The 26,729-nt window shown below is 40.3% G+C and overlaps 1 protein-coding gene across 1 annotated transcript in view; it reads right to left on the bottom strand.

The window, feature by feature from the left end:
- Positions 1–26,729, bottom strand: part of OVA5 (Lysyl-tRNA synthetase, class II) — a 433,444-nt gene that overhangs the window by 374,207 nt on the left and 32,508 nt on the right. Inside the window, exon 3 of the mRNA XM_089458538.1 lies at positions 8,044–8,155. Coding sequence (XP_089314664.1) covers positions 8,044–8,155 — 112 coding nt within the window. The remainder of the gene's footprint in view (positions 1–8,043; positions 8,156–26,729) is intronic.

Genomic DNA, 26,729 nt, shown 5'->3' with positions numbered 1-26,729 from the left:
AGTTAGTTCAGAAATTTGGGATGCTTTTCCGTTGTTGAGCAGCAGCAATTGAAAAATGACGTAGTGCAGAGCTAGCAGTGGCAGTGTCAGTCGCAGATGCAGAGGGAGTTGCAATACAGATGCAACAGTGACAGTGGCAGTGTCATGAGCTGCAGTAGCAGCAGCACAGTGTTAGTGGCAGCAACAGTGCGAAAAGGAGATGCTTCAAAGACAGAGCAACATGCAGTTGGACATTCTTGCTAGAGCACATTCCTCGCTAAGAGGGAGTGTTAGTTTTTGGTAGCATTGGATGTGTTCTAGCCATTAAAATTGGTGGAGAGGCTAAGGCACATGAGTTCTAAAGATCCCAGAAATCGTTTGGTGAAATTCCACCCGGATTGTATTTTATTAAAATAATTAATATTTTTAATGGGGTTCCTAAGTCTAAACTTAGGAAAATTAAAGTATTAATGGGTATTAATCAAAATATGGGTGAGAATGTTCTAGAAAACAGATCAAGTCAAGTTTTTACTCTTAGCCATTGATTAGAGACTTAATCTCGGTCGTTGAAGTCTCAACGAGAAAAGTATAAGGAGGCTTGGGGTTCATTTAGAAACACACACAAAGAGAACGAATTGATCTAGAGTTCGAAATTTCTGGGGCTAGGAAGCTGAGAAATTCGAACTAAGTGATCATTCTGCAGCAGAGGGGCAGGGATAGTTCAGGAATACTGGGCAGAGAGGCGGAGAGCCACCAGTGGAGGCAGCACAACACCTAGAGGGACTGACGTTGGGCCAGTCTGGGCCCACGCAGGCTTGACGCTGAACCAGGGAGAGCTAGCGTAGAAGTGAGGTTGCCCTCACGCAGAAATCCAGAACTGTCGGGGAGCTGCCAGAATAGCCGAGAGAGGTTAACGCAAAGTTCCAAGAGGCAGAAGAGACTGCACAGAGTTGACGCAGGGCCTACGCAAGGCCAGCGCAAAGATAGCCGAGGATTTGCGAGTTCTGCTCTCGGATCAGCCAGAAACTGCCGGGTGAAGTGAAGTAATCTCACTCAGTTTTCCACCATTATATTTTTCTCTGTAACTGGATTGTCGGGAGGGCATCTAGCATTGTATTCAGAACTACTGCTTAATAATATAAAACCCTCAGAGCCACTGCACCGGTTTTCCCGCATTCTGTTTTTCCTGGGACTATTTTGTCCAAAAATAACGGTGTCCTATGTATCTTGTTCTTTGCTCAGTTTCTTGTTTCATGTAATCAAATTAAATTGGTGTAGGCTGCAGAAGTAATTTACTTCAGTATTTTTCATAAAATAACTTGATAATATATATTAAAATCAAGTAGGAGAAGTAAATTCAGTTTTGCTACAGTAGGGGTTCCTCGAGTATAGGAATTTCCACAGTGGTTGCAGCAGCAACAACAACATGAGATAAGATGCAGCACAAGTAGTGTTGGCAGCAATGCAGTGTCAGCAATAACACAGATGCAAAATGGTTCAGCTACATGGTTAGCAGATGAATCAGAGTATGCGCAATGTCATTGTGGACAGTAACAGGATGTTACAGATGTCAGACATCAGCAACGTGAGGGAAGATGCTATGGGGTAGAACACCTTCCTTGCTAAGAGGGAATGTTAGTTTTTGTAGCATCGAACAAGTGTTCTAGTCTCAATTTGTGTCTAAGAGACTAAGGAACATGAGATCTCCAAAACCTAGAAAAGGTTTCACGAGATAAGCTTGTGAAACGCCTTAATTAAATTAATTAACCATCATTTAAATTTTTCCCAACTCTAACTTAGGAAAGTTGGTTAATTAATAGGAATTAATTAAGGAAAGTTGAGAAAGCTCTAGAAACTCACACGAATTGAGTTTGAGATGATAATAGTTGTTGATAACGATATAATCATGGTCGGTGGTGCTCCAACAAGAGATTATAAGAGCAGATTATTGGGGATGGAGATAGACACACCAAGCAAGAGGGAGAGGGAGTTCCTTGGGCAAATCGAGTTATCTAGTGCAATAATTCAGTAGGCAGAAGAGCTCAAGCCAGAGCAATAGTGATTGAGGGAGCAGCAGCAGTGTTTACAATGAAGTTCCAGTGTCGAAGAGTCAGCAGTAGGAGGGCCGCAATATTTCTCAATAAAGCTACGCAGGGGCAGCGCAGAAGCTTCAGAGGGCAATTCGATTCAGCTGAAGAGGAGGTCGATTCAGGGGCTAATGGCCAGGAAAATTTCCAAGAGGCCAAGCAAGTCATCTCCAGAGGTAGAGTCGTGCAGAACGACAGATTTCAAGCAGCTCCATAGGCAGTGCGAGTAGATCCTGTTTTAGGCTTGCACAAAGGCTAACGCAGGGGCATTTGAGTGGCCCAGTTTGAGCAGATTTGGAGTGGGATCAATTTTCGGGTGAGATAAATTCTTTCACAAATTATTTGGCCTGATTATTTTCTTGGTGGATTGCCAGTCAGGCGTCCAGATTTATGTACTCATATTTTACTGTTGCATAATAATAAAATAAACCCTCATCTATTGCACTCGTTTTCCCTTTAGGGTTTTTCTGGGGACGTTAGTCGAAAAATATTGGTGTCATTTTTATTGTGTGTGTGTGTGTGTGCATCTATTTTCTCAGTTCCAATTTATTTTCTGTAGCGTAATTTTATTGTGAAAATTTGCAGTGTGATATATTCGTTATTTGTCGTAACAAATAAACTGCATAATTAATCAATTAGAAGAATAAATTTCTAGTTGTAATTCGTGGAAATTTCACATCACATCGTGGCTCATATAGCAGAAGAGGATACGGGAAAGAAGATGTGGGATGCAGTTTGTAACTATATCAAGATTCCAAAGTAAACATGAAGTTGATCCCAAGGGATAAACTTCGAAGAATGAAACAAAACAAGGGTGAAACCATTGTATCTTACCTTACCAAGGTGAAACGTGTCAAAGAAGAATTGGCAAGTGTTGGTGAGAAGATTGAAGATGATGATCTCGTCAGAACAACCGTCAATTGGCTTACTCAGGAGTGTGATGTCTTCTTACAGGTTATTACAGGAAGGCAGGATCTTCCAGATTGGGAAAGACTCTGGTCAAATTTTACCCAAAAAGAACTTAGAAGGAGTCTCGTCAGTGGCACCAACAGCAGTCGCCAGAAGGGTGAGGGAGAACAGGAAAATGTGAATCTTGCAAGAAGAACAAAGCAAAGAAGGGTTCCAACAAAGGGTCCAACTCCAAGGGGGGCAAGAAGAAGGACCTATCGAAGGTCAAGTGTTATGGTTGTCACGAATTTGGCTACTATGTCAGCAATTGTCGGCAGAGGAAGAAAGGTTATAAGAAGGGAAAGTAGCAGATGGAAACTTCAACAAATGCACATGAGCTTTACAGTCAGATGGAACAGGAGTTCACAATCATAACTTGCCTGACTAGCTTAACCTCACAGGATGTTTGGTATATAGATAGTGGGACATCATTTCATATGACAAGAGTTAGGAAGTACTTCTCCAGCTACAAGGAGAAAATAAGATTCTCGTTTGAGATGTGTAATAAGTCCAAGTGTAATCCAGTTGGGAGGGGAACAGTCTTATTCCAAAGGGAGTCTCGCAAGGTGATTCCTATCCATGATGTGTTGCATGTGCCAGGAATGGGGTTAAATTTGATTTCCATTTCTATTCTTTAGGATAAGGGGTACAATATACTCTTGAGAGGACAGAAGGTGTTGATTAAGAGCCAAGAGTGGAAGTCAGCTATAGAAATTGGAGTCAGGAACGGCAGACTTTACAGGTTGTAGATGGATCCTCCAAAGGCACTAGTAAGCAACAGTGATCCGAGAGATCAGGAAGAGCTTTGGCATAGGAGGATGGGCCATATCCACCACAGGGCACTTAAATTACTCTGGGAGACAGTGACAGGTGTTCCAGAGGTGAGCACGAAACACGATGATGTGCAAGGGATGCATGTTGGGGAAGCTTACTAAGGCAGCCTTTGTAAGAAGTGACATTAGATTCAAAGGTGTTCTTGATTTGATTCATTCTAATATATGTGGTCTAATATCGACTCAGTCTCTCAGAGGATACGAATATTTCATTACCTTTATTGATGATTACTCTAGGAATACCTGGATTTACTTCTTGAAGACCAAGGATGAGCCCTCCAGTCGCTTCCAAGAGTTCAAAGCTCTTGTGGAGAATTCGAAGGGCAGGAAGGCGAAGGTTCTTCAATCAGATAATGGCGACGAGCAGTGTTGATAATATCATTCTCAGCAAAATATCAACGAGGGTCCTGAAAACATCTTTTTGGTAATATTGGCGAAAATATCGACAAAATATCGGAAAATATTGGCAAACATAAAAAATGCATAATATATTCATTTTTTTTCAGATTTTTAAACATATACAGAAACAACAACATGAAATAAACACATTGGCACATAAATATGAAGAAAGCACTGATATATATGAAGTAGTGGATGTCAAATAAAAATGATGCATCAAAGCCGATACTGAATCCTACTAATCCCTGATAATTGTCCAATCAATGACTCAAATGTGGAGAACTAATACAAAATAACATCGCATATATAAAAGTATCTCATCATCATGAGTTATATGTAACAAAGAAAATAAAACTAGCAGCTAGCTATCTAAGATCAATGCCCTCCCCCCCTTTTACGGGAAAACATGATGGGTTGTTAGCCAGCCCTGCCCTAACAGTCAAGATCGATCTATTTACAGGCGGCTGATTGGAATGCTAATGTATTTGATCAACACCAAGTCAGATATTTGCTTTGAAGTGAACACTTTGAGCCAGTCCCGGATAGAACCAAGACATGAGCATTGGATTGCAGCAAAGAACATAATGAGATAATTACGTGGTACAGTGGATTATGGTTTGAAATATGTTGCAAACAAGGATGTACAGCTTCGGGGATATACAGACGCAGATTGGGCAGGAAGTGTTGAAGCCAAGAAGAGTACCTCGAGAGCATGCTTCAGTTTGGGATCCGCTATGATATCGTGGATGTGCAGGAAGCAAAGGCCAATAGCACCCAACACTGTTGAAGCAAAGTACATCATAACCAATGAGGCTTGTACCAAAACAGTATGGCTCCAAAAGCTGTTTGCAGGATTGTTCAGCCAACAGGGTGAACCAACACTGATACACTACGATAATCAAAGTTGTGTGAAGCTTTCAAAAAATCCCATGTTCCATGACACGTCGAAGCAGATTGAGATCAAGTACCACTACATCTATGACATGGTGCAGAGGAGAGCAATAAGGCTCGAGTACATCTCCACCGATGAGCAGACAACTAATGTTCTGACAAAGTCGTTGCCAAGGGACAAGTTCGTCTACTTCAAAGACAAGTTAGGGCTCGTGGAGATCATCCCTCTCAACAAGTGTTGATTTGTCTGCAGCATGGATGGCCATTCTCCCGAAAGGGAGAAGGGGTCCAAGAGACCCAAAGGGCTCAACAAGCAGTGTTGAGTGGGTGTCTCTTGGAGGACCCTAATCACACACTAGGAATGGTGGGGTGAGGACCTGGACCCTAATCACACACCATGCATGGTGGAGTGAGGTCCTTCAACATCTGAACCCTAATCACACACCGGAAGGGTGGAGTGACGTCCTGGACCTTGATCACACACCGAGTAGGGTGGAGTGAGGTTTGGTTTAGCATCTAGACCCGATCACCAACCAGGAAGGGGTTGAGTGAGGTCTTGGCCCAGAGTGCTCACCAAGAAGGGTGAGTGAGTGCTTGCTAGTTGAGGGTCTCAGCATTTTGGCCTAGGTGGTGGCCATGGGATTCAAGGACCAATCACTTTGGAGGAGTGAGTCCTGATGTGCTTATGACATTGACATGGGTTTGGTACCGCCCCGAATATGCCCGCTAGTGGATGCTAATGATAGATGATGATGTTGGTAATAATGGATAACCTTAGAGAAATTTGTTCAAATTGAGAACATCTGTGCCATTGATTATGAATAACTCCCTAGTTAAGAGGGAGTGTTGAATTTGTAACTATGGTCACTTGATGTAAAGCATATTTATAAACGCTTGAGTCAAAAACAAATTATCTTGAGTCAAAGTCCCATTGCAACTTTTAAAAGATGTAAATTTGAATTTTTTAAATGTAATATTTGGCTCTAAAAAGTGACAAGTCAGCGTCCCTCCAAGTCAAGTCGGCCCTAGCCAAGAGACATGTTTATTCACCCTAGACAGACTACTATATAAAGGCAACTTGAGCTCCTCATTTGGTAGATTCACATTCCTCACTCAAGACAGTTTCTGGGCAAGCGAAGGAGGTCAAGAAGGACAAAGAAAAAAGATCGAGTTTCTCTCTCCTCTCTCATCAACTCGCACATGTGGATAAAAGTCTCTCTTTGTGATTCGCAATGGTTCTAGGTATTATGTTGCAGGGGGCCCGAAATTTTTTGGGTTACGGGGCAGTTTCTGGGGGTCGAAATTCTGGGCTACTAAGGCCGAAATCTCTGGATCAGGTAGGCAGAACGAAGTGCATCATCAATTTGGGTGACTTGACTTGGAGGAGAAGACCAGGTTTGACCATAGGTCTAGGTGTGTCTCTTATTGAACAGGAAGAATTTCTCTATTGAAAAGATTGTTGGGTTTTTCCCCGTAGTGGGTTTTCCCAGGGTAAATTTTGTCTCTCTTTTTTGTGCACTGTGATCTCTACTATTCTACCAATGAATTTCTGAAGTATAATTGTTGAATGATATATTGAAATAAGATAAAAGAATATCTATATCAAAAGTAATTATCAGAATTTCATAAATATTGTGCTAACCCTAATTGCACTAGAAACTCAAAATACTTGAGAAGTAAGACTTTGGGCTTGTTCCCTTAGTGTTGGACCTCCTTGCAAGTGAGCTGACTTGTGGGCTCTCAAGGGTACTCATTAAAGCCTAAGCTTCCCCTTGTAGAATTCCCTCGCAACTTTCCTCAACGATGCGAGGATAAGGCTTAAAGAGGAAGCTAATCTTAGATTAGTTTTAATTTTTGCAATCACTTGGCATGTTGTGCACACACACATGAAATTAACTTAAATCCAAGTGGAAATCCAACTTTAATATAAAATCAACCAAGTACACTCTCCATCACATTTCATTTTCAGCATCTTGTACCTGATAAGTATCTTATTGCCATTTTACATTTCAAGCTTATTTACTTTTGGGCAATTGTCATTTTCAGTTTCAAGGGCATTTCAATTCAAGCACTTTATTTTCCAAGTACTTTATTTTCAACAATTTATATTTCAAGTACTTCAAGCATCTACTTATACAAGCACTCTTTTGGCACTAGTCTTATTGGTCATATATTTTGCTTATGAAGTACTTCATTCATTTGTTTATCACTGTCACATCCATGGTTTATGAATGATTCATGATGCTTATGGGTATTTACTTGTAAAGTCTTTGAAGTATATGCTATGGTTCATTTTGTTGATGGTGGAATTGTATCTTGTCTAATTTCCTTTAACTCCTAGAACTTGATTTATTTTTCTTAGTTTAATGAAGTCTTAGTTTATTTTGTCTCATAGGGTCCACCCCCTTTGGCTTCACCTGGAGTTAGCCTAGATAGAGGAGTGAGATTTGAGTGACAGCTGCTCAACTCGAGACTTGCCCCCAAGGCCACACCAAGTGGAATTACAAAATTTATCCACATTATTTCGGCATCAACAAGGACAAATCATTTTGAAGATGGCAATGTTATGCATACAACAAAAAAAAAATATATATATATATATATATAGAGAGAGAGAGAGAGAACTTGGAATTAATATAATTAAAACATGCATCACATAAGAAAATTTTATGGGAAAGACCCCCTCGAGACCTATAAATGCCCAAGTCATTCACATTTTAGTATCATCCTCATATTACACATTCAATATATTATTTTAATTTGTAAAGATTTGTTTACATTATCCTACTTATTTTGGATAATTGGTTAATGAACCAAAATGTTCATGTCATATTTAAAAATCAACTTTGTTAATTTCAACTTTCACATGAATTATAATATGAATGCATGTTTGTAACAGGAGAAACCTTTCTCAGTCCGCTTTACAGAGCCAGCTGCACCTAGGATATCTCCAATGTCCACAAGCATCTTTAGCTGCTCAAACATGTCTTGATCCAGCCTTGCTTTCTCACAATAAAGCTGAGAATAAAAATTAAAAACTGAGAGAGATATTATTTGGGCAAAAGTTTTCATATACTAAAATCCTAAAATATTATAAACTTAAATTGGCAAGATAACATATAGAATAAATACAACAGTTCCAAAATGTTCCAAACTAATAACTAAATATAGAAGATTAATGCCTGTGTCTGTACAGAAATAGACTACAAATTGCAAATTATAAAAGAATCGGTCTTGTAATAAGCATTAAATTAGAGAAGGAATACTAGATAAAATATCCTTCCAAAAGAATGAACCTTAACCTAAGTAAACCAATGACACAATCTCATCATCTTGATAGATAATAATGTGATAAAATGAAGTTGAAATTTACATCACAGTTTTCTTTCTAGTATGCTTGCAGAGGAAAAACAAAAAGAGTAAACAAACTTAAACATATTTAATGGAACTTGTTCAGTGAGATACATGTACATGTGAATAAAGGAGATACACTGTTCAAAACAGATTGTCAACTGAGAAACAAGTAAAGAAATTGTATCGATGTCCACTAGTGACCAAATAGATCAATGGCACTTGTTACACCTCATATTGTATGAGGTTCCACATTGTGATTTTTGTCAGACATTGGATAAACCAATGCTCCCCGTGTGTTTTGCGACATGGACTAACCGCCTCTCATGGATCCTTATCTCTGGCAATGCGAACATTGACTAACACCTGCGGGTTTTGGTCTAACGGCAATCGTGATTCCTAACTAGTGGTATCAGAGCATAGGTCATGAGTTCGATACACACCCGGCTCGTGTTGGGGGGGAGATTGTTGGACATTGGATAAACCAATGCTCCCCGTGTGTTTTGTGACATGCACTAACCGCCTCGTATGGATCCTTATCTCTGGCGATGCGATCGTTGACTAACACCTGCGGGTTTTGGTCTTGTGAAAATTTGAATTTCTGAATCTTTACAAACATAAATCCTACTGCAGTTACTGGTTATTTCATTCAACAAGTTATTTAATTAGATAAACAACGATGTAAACATTACTGCAATCTGCAGACTACACTAACATACAGATCATAAACTGAAACAATAGATGAGACAAACATACAAGGGACACCATTATTTTTGGACAACACGTCCCCAGAAAAAGCCAATTCGGGAAAACCAGTGCAGCAGATAGAGGGTTTGTATTATTAAGCAAGCAAAATCTGAGTACAACAGGTTGCCTCTCACACTGGCTAACCTTTCAAAGAAATCTCGGCAGCAAGAAATACATACGAGGGTTTACCTCGTTCTCCAAGTTACAACTAATCCACTGAGTGGCCTGACTCCGGCAAACACTGTGAAATCCCAGCGCAATCACTACTTGGGCCAACATCTTGCCTCTAGAAGATTGTGTGACCCCTTCTGCTGGATCGATTTGCTGGAGGAAGATTGTTGTTCAGCCTCCCGATTTAGAACCTAGCTTCTCCGGAAAAATCTTGAACTTCTGACGAATATCCTGCACTGCCACTGCAAGAGACCCTCTTGGCCTACATCAGCACTGCGTGAGCCCCTTCCTGGGCTGCATAAGCCTCTGCGCTGCCTCTCTACCTGGTACTCTTTGGCTCGGAACTCCTTCCCGATCCAAATCTCTACTTCTAACCCTCTCACTGCAACTCAAATCACTAGTTCGATTTTCTCAGCAAATCACGCCCTAGAAAAATCGAATTGATTTGATCACTCGGTGTATCTCCAACTGACCCTCAAGCCTCCTCACATACTTTTCCTGTTGATGAATCAACGGCCGAGATTAAGTCCTTAATCAACGGCTAAGATTAAAACAGACTTGATCCTAGTCTATTAGAAGCTTTTCACCCATATTTTTATTAATACCCATTAATATTTTTATTTTCCTAAGTTTAGACTTAGGAACCCCATTAAAAATATTAATTATTTTTATAACTCACAATCCGGGTGGAATTTCTCCAAATGATTTCTGAGTTTTGGAGATCTCATGTGTTCTAGCCCCTACACAAAATTTTGGACTTAGAGCACATTCGATGCTACCCAAAATCAACAGATCTAACGACAATCGTGATTCCCAACAATTTTCATCATATTGATGGATATTTGTAACTAATTAGTAATATCTTAAAGCATTGGATCACTTTAGGGGATTCATCTTCATGGATCTCTTTCTCTTTATGGCATCAGATCATTTGATGGAGGTCTTTGGTAGGGGGAGTCTCACTTCTCCCTGGTTCGATGATTGTGCTAGTTGGTTTGGTGACCTTCTCACATTTGCTTGCTTTGTTGATGACCCCTCAGTTGCATATTTGATGGTTATGGAACATGCTATCTCATCATGGTGTGGTTTTGGTATACCTATTTATCTTGGATGTGCTACATCTTGGTATTGGATGATGGTTCTCGCCGCCAAGGGGGTTAGATGATAATGGTGTTAGGAGGTAGATGTTTCACAATCATAGTGGAGCTTCCTAGTAACTTTTACATGTTGATGTTGTATTACTTGTGTCACTAGCAGGAGTAGTTTTCTTGTGATGGATGTGTGGTGGGGACATACTTGATGATTGGATTGGTTAGCATTTCTATTATCCACCTCTCTTATGATGTTGATGTAGTTGGAGTATGTGTTATAGTGGTGCACTTTGCCTTGGTGGGATTTCCCAAGGTGATATGACTTGACATTGTAATGTGTTAAATTTTGTAGCTCGAATAGGTGTTCTAGTCTTGAGAGATGTCATTAAAGCTAAGAACATGAAGGAATTAATTATCTCCAAGCCCATATAATTTTTACTAAGAAAAATATCTTAATTATGTTGGATTTTAGGTAGCTCAGAAGGTATTCTCGACAGAGGACAACCCACCAAAAAGGAGTTTGTTGGGTGATTTACCCAAAAGTGGGGCTGATCCAAATCGGATCCATAAACGATTGTCATAGAACCATGACTATATCGGGACGAAACAAATCCTTGAAGAATCCAAAACAGCAATCGAAAACACCCTGAACCAGTGGCCTTGGCAGCAGGCGCGGAACGACGAGGACCTCGGTCAAAGCACGCTGACCGAGGCCCATGGAGACTGCGCAGGAGGTCAAAATAGCCCCTGGGAGCCCCGGATTGGGAAAAGGAGTTGATTTTCAATGCGCGGGCAAACAGGGTTGAGATGGTAGAGCCTTGAGCACTCGATCACGTTGGAGCCAAAGGACCGTGGGCGGAGAAACGAAAAGCGCCATCGTACGAAGGTGGGACCCACAACCTGGAAACCGGCGGTTTGATCAGGGCGCCCTTGAACGGTAAGCGGTTTTGGAGAAAGCGGAGCGATCACACTCAGCGATTGACGCGTGGCAGCGGAGGTGAGAGAAAAACCGCCGTGATCGCGCGTTATCGGTCGAGCAAGTCAACCGCGCTCGACGTGCGAATGACATTGGATCTAGAGGAGCCCAGATCGGACGGCTGAGATTGCGTCCGATAGACAGAGCGGAATTGACAGGGAATTAAGCCGCGATTAAAGGGGATTTGGAATCCGTTGACCGCCACGATGGAGAAAGAAACGAATCGATGGACACGCTGGTGCTATTCCGATGGGGACACGTGGCTGCTTCCTAAGCGTTCTTGCTGACGCCGAACAGGGAACTCCAAGCACACAGGCAGAAGGCGAATCGACGCAGGCAGGAGTGGAAACGAACAGGCATGGAGGCCGAATGGCTAAAGCCATGAATAGAGACAGAGAACAGGTGTTCGAAAAAAAAAGAACAGAGAGTCCAAGCGACCAAGAGAGACAGTTAACAGTGAACCCTGAGAGGAGGACTGAGCACAGAGAGCAGTAAAGCCAAGCAGAGGAGACAGAGGGCCAAGCTGACCACAGGCAGCATCGAGCACCAGAGAGCTTGAAGATTCAGGCCTTCCCATCGAGGAATCTGTCTAGATTGAGCATCACAGTTGGCTCTTTCCACTGTAGACCAAGGGTCACAGAGTTGGTAGGAAGAACAAGAGTCTGTGTACTCTGAGTGGCTTGGGGAATCCAAGAACCACCCTGCCAAGCAAAATCTGCTTCAGGAGAACTCATGTTGAGTCCCTACATTGTAATTTCTCTGCTGAAAAATAAAACAAGGCCACCACTGAAGCTGGACCGGAGACGTAGCCCTGGAGAATAGGGTGAACTCCTTATTAAAAACTGTTTGTGTCTTTGTGTTGCTTACTATATTTCTCTGTTGTCTTTCCATTTTAAATGTCTGTGTATTGGCAATCTGATCGATCCGTTGCTTAAATAACACAGAACACACACCAGCACATGAGTCTGTAATACCTGTTGTTTAATAAATCTTAACTGATGACACTCATAGGGTGAATATCAGATCAAGTGGTATCAGAGGTCTAGGTTATAAGGTTGGACAAGCTTGTGTTGGTTTAGCTGTGAATGCTCACTAGATCAAAGCTCAAATTAGGAGAAGGAGAGTTGGTGGAAACTAATCCTGAAATTGGGAGAGTCTATTCTCGAAAGACAATGTCGGAGGAAGGTTCTATAGGGCCAGACTCTCAATTCCTAGAAAGTTTCCTAGCTATAAAGTCTATGGTAGAAGAAATGTATAGGGACTTTAGAAAGCATAAGGGTGAAGATTCATCAGGCTCTAAGCAAGATAAAGAAGAAGATGAATCTCATTCCCATGACCACTCCAAAAGAAAGGGGAAAGAAGAAAGCTTCCCTACACCTCCTAGTAGCCCTGTGCATAATAAGAAAGCATCTTTGATTAAGTTAAATGTTAAATTTGATTTGCCTATATATGATGGAGAGCTAAATGTTGAAAAGTTGGACAATTGAATTAGACAAATTGATGTGTATTGCAGAGTACAAAATATAGACTCAGACAAGAGCAAGATTCAGCTGGCAAGCCTTCGTCTAGGAGGCACTGCCTTGGTTTGGTGGGAAGGCAGAACCCAAGCTGATATGAGGAAGCATGGTAAGACCATCTCTATCTGGAGTGACTTTGTTACTACAATCAAAAAGCAGTTCTATCCATTGGCCTATATGCAACAAGCCATGATGAGTTGGCAAACTCTTCGGCAGTTGAAAGGACAAAGTGTACAAGGGTATACTCAAAAGTTCAGAAAGAGAGCATTGATGTTGGGTATTTCATTAGACTCACCAAAAACTCTTTTGAAGTACATTGGGTGTCTACACAGCTACATGAGGCATACCATCCTCATGTTTAATCCCACTAGTATAGATGAGGCATCTGTACAAGCTACTCATCTAGAGGCTAGAGGAAAGAATGGAAATCCAGAAGTTGGGGGATCATCCCAACCCACTGTAAGCAAGAGCAAGGAGAAAAGAAAGCCGAAGTGGAAAGCAAGAAAGGCTAACACTGCACAAAGAGGCAAAGCTTCATGCACTCACTGTAAAAAGGAGGGACATGATGATGAGCACTGCTGGATTCTGCATACAGAGCTGAGACCTACGAAGTCTGAGGGCAAGACGAAGAAAGCTACTGCAGCTATTCACAAAGATTTGGGGTCAGACTCGGGAGATGAAACAATCATTGCAGCCACAGGTATAAAAGGTTATCTGCTTTAGAGAATGCTGAAATCAAGAAGCAAGTGCAGGAGTTGCTTGAGAAAGGGTCCATCAGGCCTAGCACATCACAATGTGGGTCACCAATCGTTTTGGTGAGAAAGAAAGATGGCTCGTGGAGAATGTGCATTGATTACCGAGCACTGAATAAGATAACAATCAAAAATTGTTATCCTCTTCCTCGCATAGATGATCTTTTAGATCAATTCAAGGAAGCTATTTATTTCACCAAGCTGGATTTGCACAGTGGATACCATCATGTCAAAGTTGCAGAGCAAGATGCATGGAAGACTGCTTTCAAAACAAGGCAGGGATTGTATTAATGGCTGGTTATGCCTTTTGGCTTGATTAATGCTCCTGCTACTTTCATGAGATTAATGAATGATGTACTCAGACCTTTTCTTAATGATTTTGTTATTGTGTATCTGGATGACATTCTGATTTTTAGTAAAACGTGGGAAGAACATTTAAAGCATGTTAAGCAGACATTAGATGTTTTGAAAAGAGAAAAACTTTCTGTTAAACTCTCCAAATGTGAATTTGGCAAAACCTCTCTAAATTATTTGGGTCATATAGTAGGGGGAGGTGAATTGAAAATAGATCCCTCTAAAGTGGCAGTCATTGTAAACTAGCCTAAACCCAAGTCTGCTACAGAAGTGAGAAGCTTCTTAGGAGCAGCACAATATTGGAGGAAGTTCATTTCAAATTTTTCCTCAATTGCAACTCCCTTACATGCTTTGACAGGATTGAACAAGGTGTTTCAGTGGGGAGGCAAACAGCAGAAAGCCTTCGACACCTTGAAAGAAAAAATTAGTACAGCACCTGTACTAGCACTGCCAGATCTACAAAGACCATTTGAGATCCAAACTGATGCCAGTGACTATGCCATGGGAGCAGTGTTGACACAGCACGGTAAACCCATATGTTATCATTCTGAGACTTTTAATCCTGCAGTAGTTAACTATCCTACCTATGATAAAGAATTGTATGCATTAGTTCAGAGTGTGAAAAAGTGGAAACATTACTTAATGGGCAAAGAAACAATAATACATACTGATCATCAGCCACTTCAATATCTACACTCCCAAACTAAGTTGCAACAATCAAGACACTACAGATGGATGGGTTTTCTACAACAGTTTCATTTAGTCATCAGATATAAAAAGGTCATACATAACAAGGTTGCAGACATGTTATCTAGACCCATTATAAATGCATCTACCATAATTAAGCATAATTCTGTGCTGCATGAAAGCTACATAGAACAGTATGCTCAGGACACGGACTTTAAAGATGTATATGCAACTTTGAGTCAAGGCAAAAAAGTAGAAGAATTGGACTATCATGTGAAGGACCGACTCTTATATCATTGTGGGAAACTCTACATTCCACAAACTGAGAGAGTAAAGATAATTAGGGAAGCACACACTTCTCTGATATCAGGTCACTTTGGGGTAAGTAAAACAGTTGCACAGCTGCAAAGGTTCTGCTATTGGCCGAAAATGAATGAGACAGTTTCTAGATATGTGAAGGGATGTACTATGTGTGCTAAAAGCAAGCCCAACAACAGAAAACTAGGCTTGTACACTCCATTGCCAGTTCCTTCTCGCCCTTGGGAAAGCATTTCCATGGATTTTGTTGGAGGACTGCCTAAATCTAGGAAAGGTCATGATTATCTATATGTTGTTGTGGATAGGTTCAGCAAAATGTGTATTTTGATACCCTGTAGTAAACAGATTACAGCTGAACAAACTGCAAAATTGTTCTTTGAACATGTATGGGTTCATTTTGGATTACCCACTTCTATTGTATCTAATCGAGACACCCGATTTGTGGGGAAGTTTTGGTCAAGTCTGTGGGAACTAATGGACACCAAATTGAAGAAAAGCACAGCTTTTCATCCACAAACAGATGGCCAGACAGAAGTAGTTAACAGGACAGTGATTCAGTTACTGAGAGGATATTGCAGCAAACACCCTAAGCTTTGGGATGAACACTTGTGTTATGTGCAGCATGCTTACAATAGAGCCAAACACTCTTCTACACAGAGATCTCCTTTTGAGACATGCTTTGGTTTCATACCAAGATCTCCTTTGGATTTTGTCTTTGGTAAAGATACCATGGTTGATGGACACAATGATGTGGACAAAGCAACTAGGTTCATTGAACAGATCCAGGAGATCCACCAGGCAGTACAAGAACAGCTGGAAAAGAGCCAGGCCAAGTACAAGGCTAGGCATGATAAGCATCGGATGGAGCATAGTTTTCAAGTTGGATACCAAGTCAGCAAGGACAGGATGCAAGGTGAAGGTAAGAAGCTAAAACCTATCAGGTATGGACCCTTCAGGATACTTGAAAAGATTGGTGAAAATGCTTTTCGCCTTGATCTGCCAGCTTACATGCACATCTACTCAGTCGTGAACGCAGATTGCTTGAGATTGTTTGAACCTTCAATGATTGAGGACCCTGAAGAGCAGAGTCAATTGCCTTCTGTTGATGACCTACTACTTGAATATCTTAATGAGTTGCAGGAAGATACAGTGCTGGACAGGAAGGTAAGGACAACGCGCAGTGGACAGGTGGAATACCTCAGAATTGGGCTTAAAGGTTCGAAGCCAAGTAGTGCGAAGTGGATTGAGATTGGACAAGTGAGACAGCAGTTTCCTCACTTAGTCGATGCTTGAAGAAAACCAACTTTTGGTGGTCCAAAAGCTTTTCAGTTGGGAGGTCGTGATCCAAATCGGATCCATAAACGATTGTCATAGAACCATGACTATATCGGGACGAAACAAATCCTTGAAGAATCCAAAACAGCAATCGAAAACACCCTGAACCAGTGGCCATGGCAACAGGTGCGGAACGACGAGGACCTCGGTCAAAGTGCGCTGACCGAGGCCCATGGAGACTGCGCAAGAGGTCAAAATAGCCCCTGGGAGCCCCGGATCAGGAAAAGGAGTTGATTTTCGATGCGCGCGAGCAAATAGGGCTGAGATGGTAGAGCCTTAAGCACTCGGTCACGTTGGAGCCAGAGGACCGTGGGCGGAGAAACGAAAAGCGCCATCATACGAAGGTGGGACCCACAACCTGGAAACCGACGGTTTGATCAGGGCGCCCTTGAACAGTAAGCGGTTTTGGAGAAAGTGGAGCGATCACACTCAACGATCGACGCGTGGCAGCGGAGGTGAGAGAAAAACCGTCGTGATCACGCGTTATCGGTCGAGCAAGTCAACCGCGCTCGGCGTGCGAATGATGTTGGATCTGGAGGAGCCCAGATCGGACGGCTGAGATTGCGTCCGATAGACAGAGCGAAATTGACAGGGAATTAAGCCGCGATTAAAGGGGATTTGGAATCCGTTGACTGCCACGATGGAGAAAGAAACGAATCGACGGACAGGCTGGCGCTGTTCCGATGGGGACACGTGGCTGCTTCCTAAGCGTTCTTGCTGACGCCGAACAGGGAACTCCAAGCACACAAGCGGAAGGCGAATCGACGCAGGCGGGAGAGGAAACGAACAAGCATGGAGGCCGAATGGCTAAAGCCATGAATAGAGACAGAGAACAGGTGTTCGAAAAAAAAAGAACAGAGAGTCCAAGCAACCAAGAGAGACAGTGAACAGTGAACCCTGAGAGGAGGACTGAGCACAGAGAGCAGTAAAGCCAAGCAGAGGAGACAGAGGGCCGAGCTGACCACAGGCAACATCGAGCACCAGAGAGCTTGAAGATTCAAGCCTTCCCATCGAGGAATCTATCCGGATTGAGCATCACAGTTGGCTCTTTCCACTGTAGACCAAGGGTCATAGAGCTAGTAGGAAGAACAAGAATCTGTGTACTCTGAGTGGCTTGGGGAATCCAAGAACCACCCTGCCAAGCAAAATCTGCTTCACGAGAACTCATGTTGAGTCCCTACATTGTAATTTCTCTGCTGAAAGACACAATAAAACAAGGCCACCACTGAAGCTGGACCGGAGACGTAGCCCTGGAGAATAGGGTGAACTCCTTATTAAAAATTGTTTGTGTCTTTGTGTTGCTTACTGTATTTCTCTGCTGTCTTTCCATTTTAAATGTCTGTGTATTGGCAATCTGATCGATCCGTTGCTTAAATAACACAGAACACACACCAGCACATGAGTCTGCCATACCTGTTGTTTAATAAATCTTAACTGATGACACTCATAGGGTGAATATCAGATCAGGGGCTTTGGACCCAAAGTGTGGGTTTAGGACCAAAAGAAAAATAATTATATATTCTAAGGGTCAAGAAGTGAAACCCTAAAACTAGAAGTTTCCTAAGTGACCTAAGGAAAAGGATAAATAGCAGAGGCCTAAGGTGAGGTCTCATACATCGTGTGCAAGAGAGATGTAAGCTCTCTTGTGCTAAGAGTGCCCTAGGAGGGCCGAGTTCTGCTCATTAGACCAAGATCATCTTTGGAGAAGGCCGCAACTCCTAGATCAGCAAGAAGACCAATGGTTTGAAGGCTGAGATATGGCCAAGATCACTTAGTGCATGATCTAGGCCAAGAAGAGATCCTTCCAAATTATTGAAGGAGGCCAAATGAACATGTTGAAGAATGTAACTAGTGTTGGTCTTCATAATTGTATTTGAGTCATGACGTAATGTATTTGTCAAAAGAAAGAAAAATAAATTTTATTATAAAAGAAATTGACTTATTAAAGCATGGGTTTCATGCTTAGGTCAATGTTTTTAGGTCAAAGCCTCCATTGTAGGCTTCTAGGGTTTATGTCAAGTATCTTTGTCCATGTCATAATGTAATAGACCCTTCTTGGCCTTTATAAATCGAGAAAGAAATTTAATTTTATGTAAAATAGATCATTTAGGCCTCCTCCACCAAGTCGGCCTAGTTGAGGGGGAGAATCTACTATATAAAGGCAGTAACTCAACCTCATTTGAAGCACATCCTTAACAAGTTCGATCTACAGTTGCTTAAGGCGGAAAAGGGTGTGAAATTAAAGGAAGACTAAGAAAACCCTAGCAAAGGAGAAAGAAGGTTTTGTCAAGCAATAAGAAGTCGAATTTTCTCTCTCCTTGTCTCACACGTGTGAAGTTGTTGGGTTGTTGGAAGGGCCGAAATTGCAGTATTGTAGCTGGGGGGTCCAAATTCTGGATTGTTGTTGGGTTGAAGTTGTTGGATAAGAAGAGACTACTAGAGATGGCTTAATCATCTTGGAAGGCTGACTTGGTGGAGGAGGAAGGTCTTTTGGGTCTAAGGTCTTGGTCTATATCAATTTGATTTACTAGTGGAAGAGTTTGACTAGGTTTTCCCCTATAAGAGGGGTTTTAGCCGTGGCTGAGTGCCTACATCTGGTGTCGTTGATCTTCATGTTTTGATTTGATAATTGCTTGATGAAACAAAGATAAAAGAACATAAAAAGAAGATAATAAGACTACAAAAATATCACAAATAATTATCAATATAAGAGAATCTTTCTGTCTTTCTAATTTTCCAACATGGTATTAGAGCTAAGGTAAAGAAAGAAGGAGAAGGCGGATTGAAGGTCATTAAGGAAAGGAGCATGTAAAAAGAGAAACTTACTATCTATAGAGACTGTGTCAACCTCAATGAAGACAGAAAATAAGTTAGAAGGAGCCTCCAACTGCAAGGCATGGAAGAAAGGATAGATCTAATTTTCGCTAAGCATAAAGTTTTGGATCTTGTTCAAGGAAATGTCAAGAAACCTATAGATGATGCAGGAAAGGAGAAGTTCAGAGAAACTGACATCTTGGCCATGAATCTGATAGTAGATGGAATAAAGGACAATCTAATCCCATACATATCAAATATAGATTCTGCTCAAGAAATGTATAAAGCCCTCTCCAAGTTATTCACCATCAAGAACATTGGTCAGATAGCTAGCCTCAAGAATGAACTAAGAACAATAAAGATGACAAAAGATGATACTGTGTCATCATATTTTGCAAGGATATGTAGAATAAGGGATGAACTCCAAGCGATTGATGAAGTTGTACCAGAGAAAGAACTCGTGATTGTTGCACTACTAGGTCTACCAAAATCATGGAGTTCATTTGCATCACGAATTAGCAGTTGGAAAGACAAACCTACCTTTGAACAAATGTGGAATGCATGCAGTCAAGAAGAAGCCCACATCTCGTTAGTAAGTGACAAGAAGGAGGATGAAGAAGACAACACTTCAAATGCCTACTCTGCTCATCACAAGAAGAAGGGAACATACAAGAAGTTCAAAGGACCAAGGAAGAAAGTTAACCTATCCAAGATTGAATGCTACAATTGTCATAAGATGGGTTATTACAAAAGTCATTGTCCTGAAGATCCAAGGAATAAGAAGAGAGAAAGAGAACATGCAAATGTTGTTGATGAAGCTCCACCAAAGAAGAACAAGATTGAAGAATCCAAAGTCAAAGATCTATTTTCTGGAGACTACTAGGGATAGTATCCCTTGCATATCCTTTTACTTTAAGTTCTGCAATGTTTTTCTTTTATGCTTTGATTTCTAGAGATCATAAATATATCTTGTTATAACTTTTTGAATTGTTTAAGTTGTAGGTATCCCTCAAAAAGATAAGAGGAAGCCTTCACCATTTTACCGAAAGATAAGTATCTTGTTCCTTGTTTCCTCTTTTATGTTTGGTTTCCTCCTCATATCAAGATTTGTTTGTATTATATGCTAATAACCTTTTCTTTATATTTTCCTTAGTTAGGAAAGCTTGCAGAATAGACAAAGGTTATGGAGGAGACTTCAAAGGAAAGACTTGAATCATGAAAAAAGTTTTGTTGCAAAGGAAGCCCTTCAAGAATTGATGTCCTACAAGGTTTGTTAAATAACAACTCAAGGTATGTTATAATATTTATTACAAGGTTTTCTTCATACAAAAGGTATGATCATTTTCTTTTGAAATTTGTCTAGGATTTTGAATCATAAAGATTCTTGTTAGGGTGATTAATCATTAGACTAAATCTACCCTCGTTATACTATCATTTGATCATTCTTGTGAAACCCTAACCTTTAGGGTTCACTGTGAAACCCTAGCCTTTCAATGCTAAGGGTATGTCAATGTTAAAAATGAAACCCTAGTCTACTTAGGGATTGTTGATGAAGTCTAGAAATCCTATTCTTTTGAAGTTTAGGGTTTTTTATAATGTTATGGTAAAAACACTAGTCCTTTAGGGTTTGTTGTTAATGTCTAAATGAAACCCTAAATTTTTAGGGTTTGGTGAATTAGGGTTTATGAACAACACCCTTGCAATAGTTATAGTAAGATCCTCGGAAAGAAATTCTGAAACCCTAGTCTAGTCAAAATTGTTGTATATCTAACTTCGATATATTGATGTTTGTGTCTTGGGTTTACCTAGTAGGTATGGATATTGATATGGGATGCTAGTGCATGATAATGAAATCCTAGATATGTATATGCAAGTATATTATCTTGACAATTGATGAAATCTAGGGTATATAACAAAATCCTAGTAGAGATTGATATTCTAGGGCATGATGATATTGTTTTTGATTATTGATATGATTTAGCTTTGATGATAAAATCTAAGGTTTGCAACAAACCCTAGTAGAGTTTGACATGTAAATCTAAACGCATATTATTGAAACCTCATACGATTGAATTATTAATATCTAAGGCTTTATGTTTTGAAGTTGGAGTCTAGGGTTTATGATAAAACCCTGGCAACAAGTTGAAGTCTAGTATATAAAAAGATGTGACCTTTGTTAATTATGAACCTAACTAAGTTTAGGTATTTGATGTCTAAAGCCTGAATGTTTTGATGCTTCCATTATAATTACATGGTTTTGATATAGTTGACTTGATGCTTTTGTATATTTGTATTTGGTTGTAGTTGTTATTAAAGTTTTGTAGGTACATAATCTTCAAGATGTTGAAGATGTTCGTAATTAAAGATGATGATGAAGCATGATATAGGAAGCTCTAAGAATGATGATGATTAAGAAGACCTTGATGTCGTGAGAAAGAATGAAGCCTTGAAAAGTTGAAGTTTCTCTGATGTTGTAAAAGAAGGAAGTTGTTGATCTACCTAAAGTTGAGAGGGAGCTTAAAAAAAAAAGGTATATCTCTAAAGTGTATCTCCCCAGTTAAGAGGGAGGGCATATGATAACAAGTCATAGTAAATATCTTGAAGAAAAGATGAAACCAAAGAATGAATAAAAGTACTACAGTTGGATTTGCAAATAAAATACTTGTGAAGTATTGAGGTTGTTTTTGGTGCTACTAAAGAAGTGAAAGAAGAAAGCTTCTGACAAAGTTGTATCTGGATAACTTTATGATGATATGAGTAGCATTAGAATGATTGAGGACCCCAAAGGTTTGTATTTACTTGTATATATGTTTGAAGGTTTATTACTAATTGGGGTTATGAATGTACAAGATCTCTCATAAAAAGGTTTGGAGCATGCATGGAGTGGTGGATATATATATATATATATATATATATATATATATATATATATATATATGATTTAGTTGATAAGGACAAATGAATCACCTTGTGGAAACAAGATGCTTGGGAGGACATCTGGCTGACCTATGTGTTGATGTCTAGATCCCAAAGAAGGGAGGGTGGCGTTAGTCATGGAGCTCGGACCTTGGATACGCACCTAGATCCCTGGGTTGGTGTTAGAGCTTAAAAGCCTGATGGTACCTAAAGTGACTAAAGCTTGAGTACACCTTAGTCCCACCCGATTAGAGTACCCTGGTCAGGTATCTAATCTGTAGCATTGTGTGTGTTGTGACTCTTCATAAAGTATATCATTTTGAGATCTTCCATGTACCCTTGTATATGTAATTATGAATACCTCTCTAGTTAAGAGGGAGTGTTGAAGAATGTAACTAGTGTCAATCTTCATAATTGTATTTGAGTCATGATGTAATGTATTTGTCAAAAAGAAAGAAAAAGAAATTTTATTATAAAAGAAATTGACTTATTAAAGCATGGGTTTCATGCTTGGCTCAATGTTTTTAGGTCAAAGCCTCCATTGTAGGCTTATAGGGTTTATGTCAAGTGTCCATGTCCATGTCATAATGTAAAAGACCCTTCTTGGGCTTTATCAATCGAAAAATAAAATTAGTTTTATGTAAAATAGGTCATTTAGGCCTCCTCCACCAAGTCGACCTCAACCTGGACAAGTCGACCTAATTGAGGGGCAAGATCTACTATATAAAAGGCAGCAACTCGACCTCATTTGAGGCACATCCTTAACAAGTTCGATCTGCAGTTGCCGGAGGCAGAAAAAGTGTGAAATTCAAGGAAGAGGAAGAAAACCCTAGCAAAGGAGAAGGAAGGTTTTGTCAAGCAATAAAAAGTCGAATTTTCTCTCTCCTTGTCTCACATGTGCGAAGTTGTTGGGTTGTTGGAAGGGCCAAAATTGCAGTATTGTAGCTGGGCCGAAATTCTGGATTGTTGTTGGGCTGAAGCTACTGGACAAGAAGAGACTACTGGAGTTTGTTGAATCATCTTGGAAGGCTGACTTGGTGGAGGAGGAAGGTCTTTTGGGTCTAAGGTCTTGGTCTATCTCAATTTGATTTACTAGTGGAAGAGTTTGACTGGGTTTTCCCGTATAAGAGGGGTTTTAGCCCTGGTTGAGTGCCTACATTTGGTGTCATTGATCTTCATGTTTTGATTTGATAATTGCTTGATGAAACAAAGATAAAAGAAGAACATAAAGAGAAGATAATAAAACTACAAAAATATCACAAGTAATTATCAATATAAGAGAATATTTCTGCCTTTCTGAGTTTCTAACAGAACAGAGATCTGAAGAAGTGTTGAGAGCAAAGCTAACACCATTTTTGAGGAGGTCGAGTATCCTCAAGAAGTTTGGTCATTGGACGTGTGGTTCTGTGTGAGAAAGAAGTATCTTTAATTGATGGTCGAGGTCCAAATCTGTAAATTGAGAGAGGGTCGAGGCCCTAATTTCTGTTGCAAGAAGGTCACAAGGCCACAGGGTAGCTGGAAGAGGAACGAGAGGCACAAGATCAATTGCAGGAGGGGACGCAGTTGGTTTAGAAGGTTGCAGGCAGAGGAATAGAGGGTTGAGAGGCCTCGGAAATCTAAAGGAACAAGGTCAAGGTTCCATAGGTCAAAGTAAAGGCCATTAACGGTTGTAAAGGGGCTTTTATCTGTTGTGTAGAGGGTTGTTGAATATTGTATTCAGAAGCATGTTCACAAACGAAGTTATGAACATAGTGCATTTCGAGGGCTAGTATGCAATGGGTTGATGGACAAATATATTGCGAGTAAGTTGATTGTTGGAGGGCTAATATACAGTAATCTTAAGGGCAAATCCACTTGTGAGTAGTAGAGATATTAAGGGCTGATATACAATGTATTTGATGGGTCAAATACCTTGTGAGAAACTAGTATAAGGAGGTAAAGGACCTTCCAAGTGTCAAGGCAAATGTGTGTTGAAAGGGATAAAGGAGAAAGGCTTCTCCAGCAAATAAGTTATGTATTTGTTCTTGTCTTCTCATTGGGCAGAGTGCAAATTTGAAGTAGCAGATCGCAAGCCCTAGTTTGTATACTAGTTGTACTAGTGATCGAGGGCCATGATCCCTGGTATGGGAGCCCCGTGATTCTTTTATTGATTGACTAATAAAATAATCGAGCTTTGGGCTCAAATCACTATGTACTTAATTGATTTCACTGTTGAAGATTTCCGTTGTGCAAAGTGCTTGTTAGTTGAGGGTTCCTAGTGTGTTTGTGTGCGTGATTAGCCTCAGACCAGATCTAGGGCCTAAGGAAAATTCAACATTGTTACAAAGCTACTTTGAAGGCATGTGGATCAGATTGTGCACAGGAAGCAGAGTGTTCCAGTGGAGGTTGTGTAGACTCAAAGGGAGTCTAGCTTCAGAGGGAGACTACGAAAGATTGACAATTGCCCTATGGATGTTTGAATCTTCAAGTTCTAATGAGATAGAGAAGTTTTAAGCCACTTGGTCTAGTAGTTGCCCCTTAGGAACCCCTCCTAGGACCAGTAACAGTTACTGCATACAAATCGTTAGATAAGCCTTTGGAAATTTAACACTATGGGCTTTTAAACCTGTTGTCTTGGGAGTTGGTTGGTCCAACCGAAGACTTCCCCTCACGCCCAAGATTTGAATATAAATACGCACTTAAAATGCAGTTATTAGATAATTAGGGGTCAGATACATGTTAAAACCCTCAAGATCTAGAGATACTTGCTAGATCGAGTGAGCTAGGACGTTTTTCTAAACCCGATACCTAATGCAAGATACTTGTGCAAATAGATAATCCAACTACTAGCAAATGAAATAATAACTTAGAAATTATATTCAGTAGAGTATTAGAGCATAATTTAGAACAACATTACCACAAGAAGCAGAAAAGGAACACCATTGCAAGATAAACCCCCAAAGTCTTTAACTTTATTACTGCAAAATAAAATTACATCCAATAGCTTGACTCACAACATGCTTCAGAATTTTCGTTACAAGACCCATATATTTCATGCTTCAAATGAGGAGCCTTATGCTTCCTTATATAGAAAAATGAGAGCTCTAGATCCTCTCCAAGTGGAAAAACGGCTAGTTTGACTTGATCCAAGGCTTGATCCTTGTCAAATTATTTTCATCCCTTGATAATTGTTGCACAAATCTCCAAAAATCGATCCCCTTGAGAATTGAGCTAGATGGGCCAAAATCGAATTTCTAGATGCTTTTGGTCCCTTGAAGAATCTTTAAAAAATAGAATTGTTGTAACTTGTGCAAAATAATTATCCACCTGGTCCAAAAAATTCGATTTGCTGGAAAAATAGTCTTCCTGTTCCAACAAATTTATGAACTAGGACATTCTGCCTTGGAAATGAGGCTTTTCAATCTTGACTCGAATTTTTCCTATGAAAAATAGCCTCAATACTTTTTTGATAATTTTTCCACTTGGAGATTTATTTTTATTTTTGCCAGAATACTAAATAAAAGACTTAAGACGAGATTAAACATATTTTCCACCCTCCAAGTGGGTCTAAGAAATATTTTGGCAATGGTGTTCTAATTATGAGTAACAATTCACCAAACATATTCCTAGACAACACTTTTACATCAAGATATTACAATAATCACCCACAGAAGGGGAGTTTTACAATAGACATACGAATCCTTTGATTCAACCAAATTTTGCAACACAAGGCACATGATCTAGTATGATAAAAATACATAGACTCGATAACACTAGGACTCACCCTAAGACCTTACCAAAGAATTCCACTCTATCTTTAAGGGATGCTTGGGAGAAATACTTTGCTAATTATTCATGTTTAGAAACAAAAATAATTAGAGAGGTTAAAAACCCCCTAGAGTGGAACCCTTTGTTAAGAATCATAGACTTACTTAGGTGTTTTTACATGGCTTCATATTCATACTAGAATCATTTTTACAATAAAATTGTAGAATTTAGGATTACAACGATGACAATGACTTAAAAAAATGTATCCACTGTTGTGTACACTACTTCCTGGAACTATTGACATATACATGGTCAACACAGCTTATTGGCTCTCTCATGTATCTAGTCAACACAAGGTCGGACATTTGCTTTGCGGTCAATACTCTTAGTCAGTGCATGGTGGAACGACAGAGAGTACATTGGACACCAATGAAGCATGTGATGCGATATCTACGAGGTACAGTTGACTATGGGTTGAGGTATACTCAGGGTGATGGTGTCAGGTTGATGGGATATACTGATGCAGACTGGGCACATAATGCAGTAGACAGGAAAAGCACTTCAGAATGTTGCTTCAGCATGGGATCAGGGGTAATCTCTTGGTACAACAAGAAGAAGTCAGTTCCAGTAAGCTCTACAGAAGCTCCACCATGAAAAGTAAGACTCCAACATGCGGATGACTAGTAGAGAACATGTTCGGCGCAAAATAGGAAATCCCTAGCCATTGCCCTCTTGACAGTTCTTGAATCAAGCTTTGTGGCTCCTCAGCAGTTGCCTCAAGCCTTTGATAACTGCCATCCTGCAACTCTAGACGCC

Source organism: Pinus tabuliformis, chromosome 7, assembly GCF_031772625.1.
Source record: "Pinus tabuliformis cultivar Carrire ecotype Pingquan chromosome 7, CPIR1, whole genome shotgun sequence".
Classification (NCBI taxonomy): domain Eukaryota; kingdom Viridiplantae; phylum Streptophyta; class Pinopsida; order Pinales; family Pinaceae; genus Pinus; species Pinus tabuliformis.
Note: the sequence above shows the minus strand (reverse complement) of the source record. Positions and strands in the feature narration are given on the sequence as shown.